The 17,584-nt window shown below is 38.6% G+C and overlaps 1 protein-coding gene across 3 annotated transcripts in view; it reads right to left on the minus strand.

Annotated features, from left to right (window-relative positions):
• RUNX1T1 (RUNX1 translocation partner 1) overlaps positions 1–17,584 on the minus strand; it is a 94,532-nt gene that overhangs the window by 66,760 nt on the left and 10,188 nt on the right. Inside the window, exon 1 of one of the 3 annotated variants that reach the window (XM_026842396.1) lies at positions 12,167–12,350. The exons of 1 other annotated variant lie outside the window; for it this stretch is intronic. In XM_026842396.1, the coding sequence (XP_026698197.1) occupies positions 12,167–12,173 (7 nt within the window). In that variant the 5' untranslated portion in view covers positions 12,174–12,350. Of the gene's footprint in view, positions 1–424; positions 448–12,166; positions 12,351–17,584 lie in introns of those variants that run through there. One more of the 3 variants, XM_026842397.1, reaches the window with a different exon arrangement.

Genomic DNA, 17,584 nt, shown 5'->3' on the forward strand with positions numbered 1-17,584 from the left:
GAGAGAGGAGGAAAAAAAGATTTTTTTAAAAAAGGAGAAAAATAAAAAGAGAAGAGAAAGAAAACCCCCATGAGCCAGAGTCCCTCAGTGCTGTTATTCCTCCACGAACGGAAATGTTCAGTTCAGTCATGGCTTAGGAGGCATAAACATCATTGAAATTCAAAGGCAGCTCTGAGAGAGAGGACGCCTCAATTGGTATGCAAGTGGTGTTTTCTCGCCCTGAATACATTATGAACTTGCAGCATGCTAATATGCCATGCTATCATAAGCACCAGATGGAACAGTAGGCAGTATATGTCCCATCAAACCTCAGGAAGATGTATTAATGTTCCTGCTCTTTTTTTTTCTTCCCTTCCCCTCCCCCTTCCCTACTACAACCCTTCAGCTGTGTCCCTAGACTGGCACATTTCTTAGCATCAGTCACCTGCTCCTGAAGCACAGTTCTCCAGGGTTGCCTCATCTTCACCAGGTGGTGCCAAGCATCTTTTCAATCTTTTTTATCGTAGAAGGTAAAGGCCACGAGACGTGTCAGGCTGTGCTTACTGAAGGGTACCGAGTACAAAAGATAACATCATGAGATAAACGATAGATGAAGAAAGACTTTGGGTTTAAAGCTAGCACAATTGTTTCAAATTATGTATAAGTAGCGCAACACAAATTTCCCCCTCAGTACTATTGGCAAATGAAGAATTGGGGGGCAGCAGCAAAGGGTAAGATTTTCCGTGTAATCAAATAAAACAGAGGAAACTGATGTAAAGATCTGTGAACTAAATTCCTTTTTTCACCACACTGGAAACCTTTACGGAGAAGACATACACAATTCAACAGCCGTTTATAGAGTAGGGGGCAGGGTTTCATTTTAAACTGGAGTATGAAAATGGCACACAGGCAAATGAGTTTACTTTCTTTTTTAATTAGAGAATTACATTCTTTGATTTTTATGACTACAGGATTGCTTGGACCTGTATGTATGATTCCAAGGAAGTGTAGTATTTTAATACCGCTCTGCATCATTGATTAATTTAGTCACAGGAAGGTTTATATGACTAAAGAGAAATGTAATCTAGTATTCTGTAGGAAAGTATATGCATATGCATACAAAACTAAGAGATTTTCTGGTACCACCTGAATTTGTCCTATCTGTTCACAGAAATATGCCTTCTATTGAAATATATAGCTTGCAAGAAAATTATTTTCTTTTTTTTTCCTTCTACTGGGCCCTTCAAATGATAAAATACTGTCCTCAGAACTGAAAATTAAGTGTCTGTGCATTCAAACCACATGAAAGACATAAGAAGGCTAAAGAAAAGCAAATCAGCTTTTCTAATTTGAAGTTTTAATGTTCAAGTATTTTTAAATAAGTTTGTTTTTCAGAAAGAAACCACATCAGTAAACATTTTGCTAATTTCTGATATTTTAGAAACCACCTGCTGATTTACAAACAGCTCTCACTATGCATGTAAATCTATTATTTTTCTAAGCAACATTAGCCTTCTCATAATACAGTCTAATTCTACAAGATGCTGAGTATTCACAACTCACATGAACTTTTCTGGGAATTAAAATTGCTCAAAATCTGACAAGAGCTACTTACATGAGTTATCTGTTTCATGTATAGGAAGGATTTTTTCCAAGTATTAAAGGTCTAGTTGACAGGGATTTCCCCCCACTCATCCAATTCTAACTAAAATAAAAAAGAATGTTCTTTCAAACAAAGCACTTTACAATTGTTATTCCCAAATAACAGGCATTATTCTAGCATCTATTAAGTCCAGATAGACTCTAATGGAAAGATGTCTTAGGGACTGAGTCAGAAATCAGACCAATTTTTTTCCTTTTCCTATGGAATATTGGGGGGCTCATTTTGTTATTTAATGTATAGCTTTAAGGGTAATTTGCTAGATTATGATTTGCATTGTGCAAATAAGTCTATTTAAGTCCATTATCCTGAATTATAAAGTAATTTCTGACACCTTAACAGCACTCAATTTAATTACAACACACTGAAACAGTACAGCTAACTCCCAAAGGAACCTGTTTGGATCAGAAGATGATGATATATGCTAGCTGTTGATCATCTTTCACCATCAGATCTGTTTTAAAGAACAGTATCATAACATCTGCATTGTCATATTATTTTGTGGCAAAAAGCCCTCAAAAATCCAGTAGCTGCATGCAACAATGTGTGAATATCCCAGGCTTGTAAGCAGACATATTTAAAAAGCAGCAGCTTTACTGTAATGACCAAAGGAGACAAAAAAAAGGCTTTGATTTTGATTCAGCAAGCGTCAATTTCTGCAGCAGAATCCCCATTAGGTAATTCATCAAGACATCTATTTTCATTCTATTATCTAGTGTGGCAAGACAGCAAAAACACTTACAGCCTCCAAAAAAGAAAAACACTTGTGACAAAACTATTAAGCATTCCTGGTGATTAAGTAATAGACACTCATTCTTTCAAGACTATCTTGAACCAATACCCCAGACAAAACCATGCAATCATATTTGCTTGGTGTCAGGATGAAATCAAGTCATCATGATTTTCTGTATTCCTTCAAGAAAAAGCAAGTCATTCAGCAGCATTCATAAAGCTCTTTCTGAAGGAATATAGAAGTTAACTAAGGAGAGAGTATAACATTTCTCTTGTGGCTCTACAGAGGGATGCAGGTCAATACCTGAAACGCAGGTAGTGGTTTTATGTTTGGAGCGTTTACAGACTCCCAAACAGAAGCAGAAGCAAACAGAAGGAAAAGCTGTACGGTGGCATAAAGTAAAAAATTCTGTTTCTGCCAGTCTCTGAAGATCAATTACCATTACTTTCCTTCCTCAAAATGAAAGGAATTGGAAATTTCTGCTCCTACTATACCAATTTACATGTCAGAGGAAGATGCCTAGCTGGTCAATTGAGAAGCAACCATGCAAATCCAACCTTTATTCCATCAAGACGCGGTTCTGTCTATGCAGAGGAGTCTGGTCTGAAGAGGGCAAAGAAAGACTATAACACTGTCTCTCCCTCAGATGGCAGAGAACTTGTTATAGAGACTCTGAAGACTCTGCTTTCATACCAAGCTCTCAATGAAAGTTTCATGCACAGATTCATCTCCTGCGCAGCAGCCTTGCTTATTAAATATAGAAAACCCAAATACAGATTTGCTTTTACAACCAGAGAATAATGTAAAGAGAGATGTAAGTAAATTAACAAAACAAGATGAGCATTCTTCAAGATACTTTAAAAATTTAACATGAGAGACACAAATAGTACCCCCAGAGAGGCCACTGTCTCGCTTCTCTTCCGTTTGCACTTAGGACTTCGCGATTTAAAATATACACTGCACAGATCCCCTCTAAAAATTGCAAAGGATTTCACTTTTGTATCTGAAGATGGAATGCAATCTAATGGTGATCTCAGTGTAAAATAATCAAATAATTACCTTAACAAGGTAATTTAAATTACTTTCAAGATCTAATACGAATGAGATTGACAGAAGCTCTCTCGGGACCCTAGAGCAAGGAGATCCTACAGCACCATGGAAAGATGAACTCAACCAATGTGGACCACCTGAATTCTAGAAAGAGTTTTACCACCGTCACCCCTCTCTCAGCAGAGAAATGAAAACTAAAACCACCAAGACCAAAGACATGGTAAACTCTGTTGCAAACCAGTTTCCAAGAAGAAAACCAATTACTTTCAGAGCTACTCAATGACAGTGCCATCTGACCTTGCTGGATATCTAATTATACCCTTTCTTTTACAGACATAAGCAAAGTTGCTTTAATGAGCACCTTTCCGCTTTCTTTCATCTGTTAGTTACTCTCAGAGTCCCTATGGTTCACTCAGTTTTTCTCTGTGTGTACTTTCAAAACTGATACAAACCACTATTCCTTCTCAAAAAGTACAAGGTTGTCACATCCCTGGTTTTTAAAGATCATTTTTGCACATTGTAGTATTTATAGTTTTAAAAAAGTCAAAAATAGCATCCCTTATACAGTTCCAGGAAAAGAAAAGTAGCTAAAAGAAACTAACACTGTCCACAGAAAATGACCTCTTCTAAACTTTGATTAGCAAACTTTCTCCTAACTAGAATACAAATAAGTGTGTGCAAAGCTAGCAGATATAATTACACAATCAACAATTATGTGGTGAAATGGACTGGAAAAATAAAATTAAAACAATAAATGTTAATTTGTATTTGCTAACCACAAATGTTGTGGCTGATGCTCTGCAAGGCACAAAATCCTTTAAAAAAAGACTCTCATAAAAATTTAAGGAATGATATGGGGAAGTCACATATAGGAAAGTCTATGAAAATGGCATTCATCTGGATTATAAAACAATTACAATGAAAATTCAAGATTCTGTACATGTGCTTGTTGCCCTGTTTTAAAAGGGCCACCAGAATACATTTGGAATACACAGTTTAGAAGCAAGAATCAAATTATGGCTGTATTTTCATATGCGATGAATGCACACATTTTCCAAACTGTAATCTTGTGGCAGGAAGACTGTTTGAGTCATGTGTGTTTTCATGACTCACAAAACATATTAAAGAGAGATCTGAAAGAAGGAAGGGGAAAGGCCGTGTATCACTAAACCAGGAGATTACTCCTTTAGCAGGATGTGGTTTCAAAACAGGAGCACAATAAGACAGTGAACACAGCATTGCTGGAAGAATTGGAGATAAAGGGGGGACTACAGGAATCTGCACAGGAGGGTTCCCAAGGCTTGGAAAGGTGGTTTATAAGCACATAAAGAAAATTCCAATAAAGCATTAGAATTGAAAGGGTGCCAAGTTAAATTTTAGAGCTGCTTTCTAAATGTCTTATTGAAGACAGAATAGTACATTAACCTCCAGAAGAAGAAAAATGTATCAATAAGCTGAAAAAGGCAATGGACTATGAAAGGTAAACATATTCCTGCTTCTTGAATCATCATTTCAAACTTCACTGCAGTTATGCACATGCAAATCCAACTTCCTCAAATCTCAACTCATTACAGCAAACCCTTTTTTTAACCAGTTATGATATAGGCCTGACCCTACACCAGATCTACACAAACTTGCAGTATGCTTGAAGGGTTACCAAAATACATTCTTCTTCCTTATACCTCAGCCTCTCCTCCAAGAGGTGATCAATACCAATTCCTTTCGCTCTTCTATTTCCACGCTTCTTTTGGTCTTTGTCAGCTCAGTATTGTCAACATGCAAAAATGCAGCAGAGCTTGTTACATTCTGCTTCCAAAGGGATGTCCATAATGAATGAGAATACAAGCAGTACTCTTAATTGTGTCCACTGATGACGGTATCTCCTTTCAAACTTCAGACAGAATTCCTGCAACCTCTGACTTACAATTTGTGCTTGTTTAGAAGCATGGTTAAGTTGCAGGCACTGTTCCAGAACATATATCCACATTAATGCTGAAAGAGTCAGCTGGATAATTTAATTCAGATCTGTAGGTCCTACCAGGTAGTTATTCCTCATGAAAATTTCACAAGATTGCTAGATCCCAAGAGAAAGAAGAAGAAGTAAATGCACAACTCATTATGCAACATCATGGAAAAGATCAAGTAAGGCTGTAGCTTCACACCACAGGAATTTGGGCAGAAGATTTTTAGAAGCTGGATCAGTTCAGTGTCTCTTTTGACACTACAGCCTTAAACCAGCTGCAAGAACATTACTACCAGGTGCTGTGCTGCAGCACAGGGACAAAACCAAGAGGTTTGCAAACCTCCAGTTGAAGCAGCTCCTCTCAAATCCCAAGGTCTCCAGTGTCTCAAGTTCTTCTGCAATTAATGCTCACACTGAGGCTATTTCTCCATACTCTGCCTGTAACTGGTAGTAAAGAAAACATTACTAGTAGGGAAAAAATAAAAATGAAAAACCCCAACAGCATAGAGAAATTCAGCTCTGTTATGTGGAAGCACAGCTCCATAAGACAGCATGGGAAAGAGATGCAGCATTTTCAGCCAGCACTGAACCTGGCAATTCCTGCTCTTCTACCACCATGCAAAGGCAAAGTTCATTCTACAAGTTACAGAACAAGTAATGGTTTCAGATCAGAGTCAATGAGTAAGTAACTTTAGATACCCAGAAGCTCAACACTGATTATATTTTCCCCTGAAACACAACACAAAAGCAAGTGTCATGGACTGCTGTGGTCTCCGCAGTACACAGGGCTGAAGCATGTCAGACTGGGTATCCAAAACAGCTAACAGATCCATTAGAACAAAGAACCATCATGCAGACTGAAGTGACCTCAGAAGATCAGATAGTCCATGTCCTTCTGCCTCAAAGCACGTGCAGCTAGATCAAGTTACCAGGGTTTGTCCAATACGGTGTATTTAATAATAGAACTATCACTGCCTCTCTAGACAGCCCGTTTCACTGTCTGACCATCCTTATGGTGAAGAATTTTCTTCCTGGCGTCTACTTGGGATTTATCATGGCCCATTACTTGCACCTGTTGCCTCTCATCCTATCACTATGCACCTCTGAGAAGAGTTTGGCTCCATCTCTCTTCTGTACACCTTCCCATTAAGTAGCTGTAGACAGCTTACAACAGAAAAAATGATATAAAGTTAGTTATATTTAACTAGCAACTGCCTACAGCTCACCAACAGGGAAATACTGAAGATAAGATGCTTTACTCCTGTGTTTAAAGAGCCTCAGTAACTTGGATACATTGCATCCACAGCACTACTCCCTCCTCCAGAAAAGATGTCCATATCCTCACCTTCAGAAGATTGGCAAGTAGAACTGGTTTGTGTAAGACACAGCTAGGCGAGACGGAAGAGGTGAGCTTTGATTTTATTCAAGTCTTTTTAGTGGAAGCCTCACTCTGGAAGTGAAAGACATGAATTCAAATCCTCCTTCTGCTTGCTCAAGCTTAGGTCTGTAACGTAGTCCCTTGGCAGCAGGGAAAGCTACTGTCCAGCAGTGGCTTACTCCAGATGGGAGTAATCTCCCATCACTCTTGTCCTGCCCGAGAATGGAGCAGGGAGCATTTCAGGAGGGACCAAGCCTGAGATCAACCACAGCAAGGAGGAAGTGGCTCCTGCACTGGCCCTGCTCTTCACCTGGTGAATCTCACCAGAGGCAGAAACAAATGAACATCTCAAAATGCAACGTGGCACAGAGCCGGCTGAGCTCCTGGAGAGCTGAGCCAGTGAATATAAATATAGATAGCATGGTACAGCACGGCTTCACCAGCTTTGCAGAGGAACTGCGTGAATGTGGAGTTAGCATAGTGGGATACTGAATGAAATCAGCCTTGCCAAGCGGGCCAATATGGCTAGACTGTGTCTGCGTATAAGTAAAAATCCAAGCACTGCTGTGCCCTATAGATTTCCCGATTTAATCTCTATTTGCTTCAACATCGCTAGCTCCATGCTCCGTTTTACACCACACACATTTCTGGGAACAGAAAGTAAGCCTGCACTTGTGAAGAGACCAACATTTCTGAATATGCATTGGGCTTCCTCTGAGATTACCTACCAGATCCAACTGTGCAAAGACTCAGATACAAAAATGCTTCCATTCCAAAAAAACATAGGCTTGAACTCAGCACTGGCCTGCTTAACTCTATCGATACTGAGAAGGATCTTAGCATGCACAGGCACAGCTTGACATGCTTGGGAAACTTTAAAACTGAACAGTGATGCATTTGGAATGAGGACAGATCGAGGCATGCAATTTAGAAGCCAGCTACTGCTTCACGTGTAGAGGTCATGTTATGCACTTAGATTTAGTCTGTGGTCTGGTAACAAGAGATCAGGCTTCGGCTGATTTTTTAAAAAGTTATCCTTAATGTATGCACTTGGAAGAAAAAAGGATGAAGCAAACAAACTAGAAAATTCGTCCAGGTATATGTGCAGGTCCTGAAAAGAACCAGTTATCATGTCTTCTTCTACTGTTAGATGTACCAACTTCTCTATTCAGACTTTTCAAATTGGCATATCACATACTTTTAGAAATTATTTTACCCAAAATTGGTATTCAAGTCTTTAAAAAAACAAAACAAAACAAACAAACAACAACAAAAAAAACACCCACATATACACAGATCACATTGATTTGCAAGCTATGATGACCATGCCTTAAATAAAGGAGTATGAAGTCCAAAATCTTCAAATTAAGATGTGATCAGTGCTAAACACCCTACAGACACCAACTACAGACACCAAGGCAAGGAACTACCAGTCCTGTGAAACTGACTTGTCCGTTAAGTCTTCAGTTAATGGTCTGACTTGAAAAGCACTAAATCTTCACAGAGAAAGTGTTTGGGACACTCCTTAAAAATGTATCTATTATATATATATCTATATATATATCTATATATATAAACAGCTATTTCGGCAGCATGATTTGCATCCCATGATGTGTTAGTTACTTTCCATGTATACATAGCAAGATGCAGTTCACAGCTCCATGGGTTGAAAATAAGTGCAATAATATCATGCAGACTTTAAAATTCATTACTACCATAAAAGAAGAATAAACTTTTAATATTTTGAAAAGCAAGTCATTACACATCGTCTCCCAAACCCTACGATATATATCTGAAGAACCTAGTGACTCTTAGGGAAAGAGCTTTTTCACTCCAATCTGGAGTATCCTGAAGAAGATAAAGTCATTATGTAGGATGATTGGGATAATGATGCAAGGTTAACACTCGGACTTAAGTACTTCCAGACACATTTTCCCTGTTTGGCAGGAAACTTGTTTTGTAAGACACAGAATTGTCCTAATATAACAGCATAGCAACGGCAATTTAAGACAGAACAAGTTGGTTAATGGACTATTAGGAGACTTTTGCTGTATAACAGCATTTAGACGCATGTATTTAAAAAACAGGTGGATAATCCAAATGTTCAGTTACTAGGACACTAACAGTTATGTCCATGGCAATTTTGTTTCTGTTCTTTAAACAAATCATCACTTGCAAGCACTAATGTTAAAACCAGAAAGCCAGTCTAGTACACAGTGGCTATAAATGCCAAATCAATTTTCAGCAGATAATAAAGTCCATGTTTTACAATCAGCAATGCACTGTTTTACTACCCAAAATGTAAGCTAATAATATATAGCTCTGCTAAATGGAAAATGCAGATATGCTGTTAAGAAACGGGCTGGCTGTGAGATGATGGATCATTTCTGCTGGGACCTTCTTAAAGCTATGTGCAAATGTTTTGAAAATATCACATGATGTGGCCATGTGTTAAAAATTACAGCCAGTTAAGTTCTCTGCTAAGAAAAATATGTGGGCAATTTATGAAATGCACTCCAGGATGGAGATATCTTAAGTAAAACCAGATTTTGAAAACAAACCCATTTTTTTTGAAACATGAACTTAAAAAAAAAAAAAAGTTGCAGCCACATCTGGAGAGCAGAAGTAAAGAAAGGGTGGTCTGACCTAATACCAGGCCATCTTCTGAAAGAGCAGCATTATTTCTGGGCTACAATGACTGTGATCACTGATTGTCCTTTTAAGGAAACCATGCTGAATACTGCCATGGGCAATAATAAAGCATTTTGTAGGCCAACATCTGCTCTTTGAAAGTACTATAAAATGACTGATAGATTTGTAATGTTTCATAAATAAAGTCTGGAATAAACAGTTCTTTAAAAAAACCCCACATTCACAGTAATCATACAAACTGGCGCACGGCATTAGATTTGAACACTGTTCCCCCAGCATCAATTATTTAGAGATAAGCACTTCCTAGAGTTCACTACATAGAATGCCAAAATGGTTAACTTGGTTACTGAAAACTGTATGTTAACGAGATTATCTTTCTAGAGACTTTTCTCAGAGTTGCAGTAGTGCCTTAACAGAGATCTGAATCGCTTTTACAGCATTTCATTAGCAAGACTTGCTGCTGTCACTTTGCCCTGACAGGGAAGAAAGGACGTGACTGGCCAGTCACAATTATAACAGTACGAGCAGTTCGCCTTTGAAGGGCAAACTTAGTTCGTGTAAGTGTTATCACTACACATAAACCAGAACCCGTTTTTATTACTTCCTGTTCTTTCCCCAAAAGAAGAAGGACTTCAGATGTCAGAATCACTAAAGGGATGCTTCTGAAATCAAGACTTCACACATCCACAAAAGGCACTGACATAATATCAGATTACATAAAAATACACATCCTTTTAATCTCCTGTACATAATGTGCTTACTTTTAAAATACAAAATCTGCCCCAGATGGCTAATAATGCCCATTTGAAAAAACCCAACACCACAATATTAAAGGTCTAAAATATGCTGTGAACAGATTGAGAGGCAGTTCATCCTAGAGGAGAGTAAAAAAGTGCAGATGGGTGTCAAAAATAGCCAAGTGTCAGATCTGTTCAAGTATCTCCATTCTGGCACATGCTCCCAGTCACAGCTGTTAGTGTATTCTCTGTATCCAAGTGCAAGGTTTTCTAACACTCCGAGCTGACATTAAAACACACTTCTTGCTTGCTACTGCTTTAAGAGAATGCTGAAAATTAAAGATTTATTTAATGGTAAAGCTTAACGAGTATTGATAAGGGTATACATACTGGAGTATAGCACATGCCATTTTGATTAAAGATGCATGAAATTTTAACCAGCAGGTAGATTAAGTAATTTACATGCCAAAGGCTTAATAGGTTTTCAAAAACCTCCACTCTAGGCATTCCCACACTGTTTGCCAATAGCCCCAAATAATGCACACAAGGATCAAAACTGCTAAGATTGTGTCAGTTTAGTACATTTAAATATCTTAATAAAACACAGAAATAGTAAACTGCACAAGAAGATGAGTTTCGTACAAATACAAGGGAAATGTCAGTGGATTCAAATTATGCAGAATGCACAGTCTTCCAAATTAATGAATTACCATGATATTTATAATGAAGACCATTCCCAGGAATGTAATGCATGCAAATCAAATTTGACGTTTAAAGGGTTAAATTGACCTTTCATAGTCCTCAGTTGTTATCTATGCAAATTAATTTGCCCATATTTCAACCATATAAATCCTCTTAGCCTTGTGCCTTGAGCAAACAGAGCCCACTTTCTTGTTACAACCAGAGGATCAGCAAACATACCAGCAGTAGGGTATGACCGCGTATAAAAATCCTAAAAGGAAAACATTCTTCCAACAACTGGCAATACCTACATGCAACTGTGGTTGCAGCAAACTGGCAGATACTGTTTCAAAACACCATCTGTGAGGTGTACAGACTCTCTGTGATCAAGCGTAGCCTCTTCTGCCTGTCCTAACCAAATAATCCACAAGAACCAGCCAGCTGTAGGATCTCTAGCCCTGTCTTTTTTTATCCAGAGACACAGGCTTCTATAATCAGGCACATGGCTTTCTTCAGACCTCACCAAAGGGGAAAAAAACAAACAAAACAATCTAAATTCAATCCACTCGGTTGTGGTCAAGCATCTCACAAAACCCCTCAGACAAATCACCCTGCATAGAAGCACCGTTTTCACTGGCAATAACACTTATCAATTAGACAAGCAATTGCAAGATCCAAGGATAATATTTTCCTGAGGAAACCGACCTATTAAAATTTCCAGCTCCACAGCAATTCCTCTAATTCAGCAGATTTTTTTATTGTTTTATTTTGAATCAACATATTTTAGTGATCTGCCTGGTGACAGTTAAGGACTCTGATTTAGGACAACGCCGGAATAATTTGTTTTATAAATCTCCTTCACTCCTCTAACATAAACAGCTTTTTAGAGAGATAATTTCAGCTGATGGGTGAACGCTGTGAATGATCTCTACTGATCAAATGTTTGCAGATTCAAGGTACAGCTGACAGTCATGAAAGCCAGCGCAAAGCTGTATTTCTCTGCTAAAATTGATCCCCCGTGCAGAGACCCGCACCCACAAAGCCAGTGACTTTCTGCTATTTCTATCCCTTTTCATTGAAACATCCAGTCCTGCTCTAAGTATCATCTCTGGCAGTTCCCTCACACAAATTCCCCTCCCCCAAACATATACACAACAGAATTAGCATCTACGATCGCTCTGTACCAGTATCAGCTTGCAAATCACCCTCTACATTTAAAAAAAAAAAAAAAAAAAAAAAGGAAAGAAAAGAAAAAAAATATTAAAAAAAAAACAAAACACCAATTAGCGTTTCCTCATTTAAAACCGAAAGAGCTGCAATAATTTCAACTCACCAGGCATCCTTGGATAAAATATACCACACTGTAAATGGCTCTCTCCTAAAAGCAAGCTTATTTAGGGCTCAGTGCCTCCTGTTCTGGAATGAACAGAGAGAAGCGAGGAGGGCCATCAGAACTGGCTGTGGCAGCGTAGCTGGAGGCAGGATGCTGGGCGCGTGCGTTTGCCAGGCAAAGACAGATGGAGAGCTGACACTCTGTATTGCACTTGGAGCAGAAATGTGAATGATGACAGGAGCACATGTGGCCTTGAACCCAGCCCTGTCTCTTCAGGCAGAACAATGACAGGGATGTGTGTGCAAATTATCACAACCCCGGCTCCCCTCAGCTGACTCCTTTTACTCTACCTTTCACACCAAGTTCCAGATGACCAAAGAATAGAAAGTAAAATGCAGAGTGATAAGCCAAACACTGAATTATTCATTTTTTCTTTAAAAGTTAACCCTTTCTTCTGCTGACAATAATTAAAGAAAAAAAAAGCATCATTTCAAATCAGCTCTCCTCCAAAAGTGGAAACAAATTCTTTATTTTAACAACCATAATTTTGCACTCCATAGGACTACGTTTGTTTATTTAGCTGAAAATTCAAAATGTGCACAAGGATATACAAGAGAGTCACCCCCTCCTCTTCCTCCCCTCCCCACACTTTTGTCATTATTATGCTGTTTTACTCTAGTGAATGGAGTATCAAAATCACTCCCTTTCTCAGATTCTCAGTAGTATGTGTAAAATAGAACACACTTAGAAAGCAGACCACTTCTATTTTACTATAGTGCTTTTAACCCCCTGGGATTCCTGCATTGATATGTTCCAAACATTTGCAGCTTACTCTCCTTTACCTTGCATGGTGATTCATGGGGGATGAAAACAAAATCTTCCCTGTAAAGCTTTTTCAAAAGCTAAACAATCATGTCCTCCCAATTTCTGATTTTGCACACCCCTTAAATGTTTATCCTTCACATGAATAACGTATGCCTGGCTAGGTTCAATGCACTCTTCCCTATTAAGCTTTAATGGACACCATGATACATAAAACTACAAGTCTTTGTTATAGTGCTTTATCTAAAGCTGGCTATTTTCTTCTCAGCAGTCCCTCTTTAGTCCTTTGTAAAACATCTTTGCCTCTTAGGAGAAACATACGCCTGACTCGCATGCCTTCTCTGTAGCACGTATAGCCTTGCACAAAATTCCAGGTGCAAGGAAAAATATCTTCTTTTTTAAAACTCTCTTTCCATTTAGAGCTTGCGAAAGCTTCTCCCCTTTAGTAACAAGTATTACTCCAGCATTTAGCACATAGGTCCTGGTTCAGACTTTTGCCTTTGCAATATACACTTAAACCAAGGCAGCGATTCTCAGTCAGATCTTCAGGAGCTGCATATTTTTGTCAGTTCGAGACTCATCCTTTTGTATTTATTTATGCATCCCTCTGATTTTGCATTATGCCATCTTCTGCCTCTACTACGCAGAAACAACTCTGCTTTCAGGCCTTCCTCTTCCTTCCTCTAGCTGCCACAGAGCCTGATGAAGATCTATTTAGGAAAAGGACACACATGCAAAATTAAGCAAAAAATAACAACCCTCCCAATATCCAGACTGAACTCATGAATATTTCTCACTTAAAGCAAATGAGTCACTTAATTTACTGATATTTCCACAATAACTTTTTAAGGCTATATCTAAGTGCCACCCTTAAGCTTCATTTAAATAGAAGAGAGACTCCAAACACTGGACTGGCAAATTCAAGATGATCAAAGAAGCAAATGAGCAGCTCCCCTGGCCCCAGTAACACTCTGGCACTGCAATCTAACATGTCTGCTACTTGAGGCTGGCCTTTTCTTCATCTTCATCAGATATCTACTGTAACGAAGTTCTCTATAATGGATTTTTGAGTGTCAGAGCACCCAAGAGAAACACCAAAACATGAAAATGTTTTCATGACAGACCACTTTCATGAAGGGGGAAAAAGTGGAGGGAGGAAATGGAGAGAAGCAAGGGAAAGGGAGACAAGCAAAGTCTGTGCCACCAGGGCCTTTAAAGAATTTACCATTCTTTTTGTTTTATTATTTGATGCACTATTTAAAACCAGTCAGTTAGTACTGTATTTGCTGTGTTGTTTTTCTTTTCAATGCTGTACTCTACATGAAAGGAAAAACATTTTCACAGTTGGAAATGCAACCTTTCATCAACATAGATGCAGCCTGAATCAGCTTCAGAGTAGAAAGGTATGACGCATTTTAATAAAACTGAACAATATTCACTCTTAAGAGAAGGTCTTAATATCAGTACATTGTAAATCCACAGACCACAGCTCACGAAATTGAACTTCCATATGCTGTGTGATTATGCATGTTTTTTCTGTGTGTAAAAAGCCTTTTTAAGCTGTTATCTGACTACAGTAATTGCCACTTAAATTGATCCACGTCAACAAAACCTGGATCCCTGGAGATTCTCACCTAGAAGTCTGCTCGTGGAAGGGGCTAACAGAATGCCTGTGCATCTGAGACTACTTCAGCATTTTCTCAAGCAGCCAGCTGCATGAATAGTTTTTCCCTCTCATTATTTAATACACTGAGGCAGGCTGCAACCCATTTGGCAGTCCTCCCTGAATAAATATCTGTGGATATTTATTCACTTTCCCCACACACCCCCATTTTTAATGCAGTCACTTAAAGCTTGCCCTAACAGTTTTTGCACCAGGTGTGAAATTTTAGCAGGCCAAGCAAAGGTGGAGAGCCCATTCTGTAAAATGGTTTTATTCTCCGCTAAGAAAGGAAAGTGGTTTTAACATAGGAACAATTCTGCTGTATCACAAGAGTCGGTATTAAGTGTAATACCAAAATGAAAGGGATACAAAGAGAGTGAAAAATCCAGAAGACAATCTTCAGCCAGTTTCTTTATGGTGCACATTATGCTACACCTTCCTGGCTGGGAATCGGCTCCTTCTTTGCCAATCACTCAAAACACAAAATAATTTCAAATCATCTTCTACAGCTCTTAATTTTGAAAATGTGTAAAGAAGGCAAAACACATCTCCATATTCATATATGTGAAAAGAGGGGGAAACAGATTTTTATGCAGCGGATGATATAAGCTATCGAAGACATGGATCTGATGGAAAAAAGAAATTCCAAACTATCACCATTTAAAAAGTACAGAGATTGCCTTTTGTGCAAACCTAGCCTAATAACAGGGACTGGAAGTCCACTGAAACGCATCTGTAGTTAATGAAAGCTCTCTATTAACAGTGAAGGAAGAATTTAACTCAAAGCTTTTCTGTAGGACTTCTCAACTTCCCGCTCTACTTATAGCAGACTGTTGTGATACATTGTGACTTCACACAGTGGGTATTAAGTGAGTTAATTCAAAGGAGCTGAAACCTCATTGATCCTAATTGAAAGCAATACACCCAACCAAATAGTTTTCTACCCCATCTGCTCTGGCCTGCCACCAGCTATTCAATACAAGAGAATTAATAGTTTCAGATATTCTAACAGACCCAATAAAAGCACTCATTTAAGCAGGACTGCATTAACAAAGTGAAAAACCAAGGGCAAAATGGGTTCAAATGGAGCATTTTACTCCTAGTTGGCTTTAACAAAGCTGAATAATGCTTATTCTGACTTTTTATGTGCAAGACTTGATAAACTGAATGAGAAGGCACTCAATGATCAGTCAACGAGCATTGATGAATGGTCATTAGGACCCCCCCCAATCTCAGGGAAGGCCATTCCACAAAGTGGCACACCAGCTTGAAAGGGCGGACTCACTAATGTCCAGATTTCCCTGCTTGCTTGTTCCACTTTCACTTTCAGACCACTGGCCACCAAATGAGGCTGACATATTGGAAAATAATCTTTTATGGACGAGTGGTAAATAAAAATGGAGGCATTAGCTGGGCTTTCAAATTCAAATCTGCTAGTTTTGTCAGCCCCCAAACGTTTTGATTTTCCACCCAGCTGGAAGCTATTAGTGTTTTCTTAAGGCATCCCACTGACAGGGCAAACCCACCTAATGTGTGAGCTGTAGAGTTGATGTGGGGGGACGGGGGACAACTACTTCTGGATGCTTTCTGAACTTTATTCAGTTGATTGACTAATGAAAGTACAGTAAAGGCAACACCTTCAGGAGAAGCTCACTAATTTCTTGCTGCCCAGTATCTCCTACCACCTGGTGCAACAGTAGTCCACATAGGACTGTAATGGATACCCTCAGTGTGACTTTTTCCGTTACACTATACCTAGCCTCCCTTGTTTTTACGGCACTACCAGAAAAGAGGCTCAAGCTATTCAAGAAAGGTACTTCGTTATAAACTTCTAATTCTTTGCTTAGAAACAGAATGAAAATATTCAATACATGCTTATCTGTTAAGAGTAGCTCTTAATGCATGCAACACAAAACATTCGCCAGATAACACTAAACATTCCCCTAAGCATTTCCTTATTGGCAAGACTTTCTGGACTTCTGAAAAAAGACAAATGGGACCCTTAAAACATACATAGCTCTGTGAAACGCAGACTAATTGAGGTTACCTACAGAAATACTCAATAGTTGAAAGCTAGAGTGACCAAGCTGGAAAGAAAATTTGCTTGGCTGTCTAAGAGAAACTGTTCATCATATTACCCTTAGTACTGAATTAGAATCACTGGAGGTGAGAAAGCATTCATGTCTTTTTTAAGTTAAGTTAAAAGTCCTACTATTTCAATGGGCTAATCAGAAATTAGTCTCTAAAGAGGATTTCAATCTTGGCAGTGGGTCAGACTTGGCAACCTAGATTGCATATTGCTTTTTGATCAAAAAAGAACCAAAATATTTCATTCTTGTTGAACATTGCCAGGAATCACAGTGGCATTTCAGCTGTATTTCAGGTTTTAAACGAGTGAAAATATACATAAAGGCCTATAATAGGAGAAGAATAGTGCCACAAGAAAATTGACTCAGAGTGAGAGGGCCAACATAGCCTTCAAGTTTAAAGAATGCATGCTCTTTTGCTCTCTCTCTATATTTTAGTAACAGCACTCATGTGGACACACTCACATATATGTACCTGTTTTGGTGTCTATTTCTTTCACTTGATCTGGGCTAAACCCAGTTTTGCCTTGCATTTTTTATTAAATACAGTATTTTCTATAATGTGGGTAAAGTAAATGAGAATTGACTGTTAATTTCTACCATCATTTGGATTCAAAGGAGTCTAAAACACCATCTGAGCACAGACATCACTGATGCACTTTAGAAAATCTGATATTGATTTGATAATATTTCTGAAAGGATGCAAGAAAATACCAAAGATGCCATTTCACTGATAGGAGATAGAACACATTCCATGTGGCCCAGAGAAACCTGGATAAGACTGTCTGGTCCTGCTGAACTAGGGTCATATTTTAAGATCCAAAAAGAAGGGGGGGGGGGGGGGAA

Source organism: Athene cunicularia (assembly GCF_003259725.1).
Source record: "Athene cunicularia isolate RWA chromosome 2 unlocalized genomic scaffold, athCun1 chr2_part1, whole genome shotgun sequence".
NCBI classification, from domain to species: domain Eukaryota; kingdom Metazoa; phylum Chordata; class Aves; order Strigiformes; family Strigidae; genus Athene; species Athene cunicularia.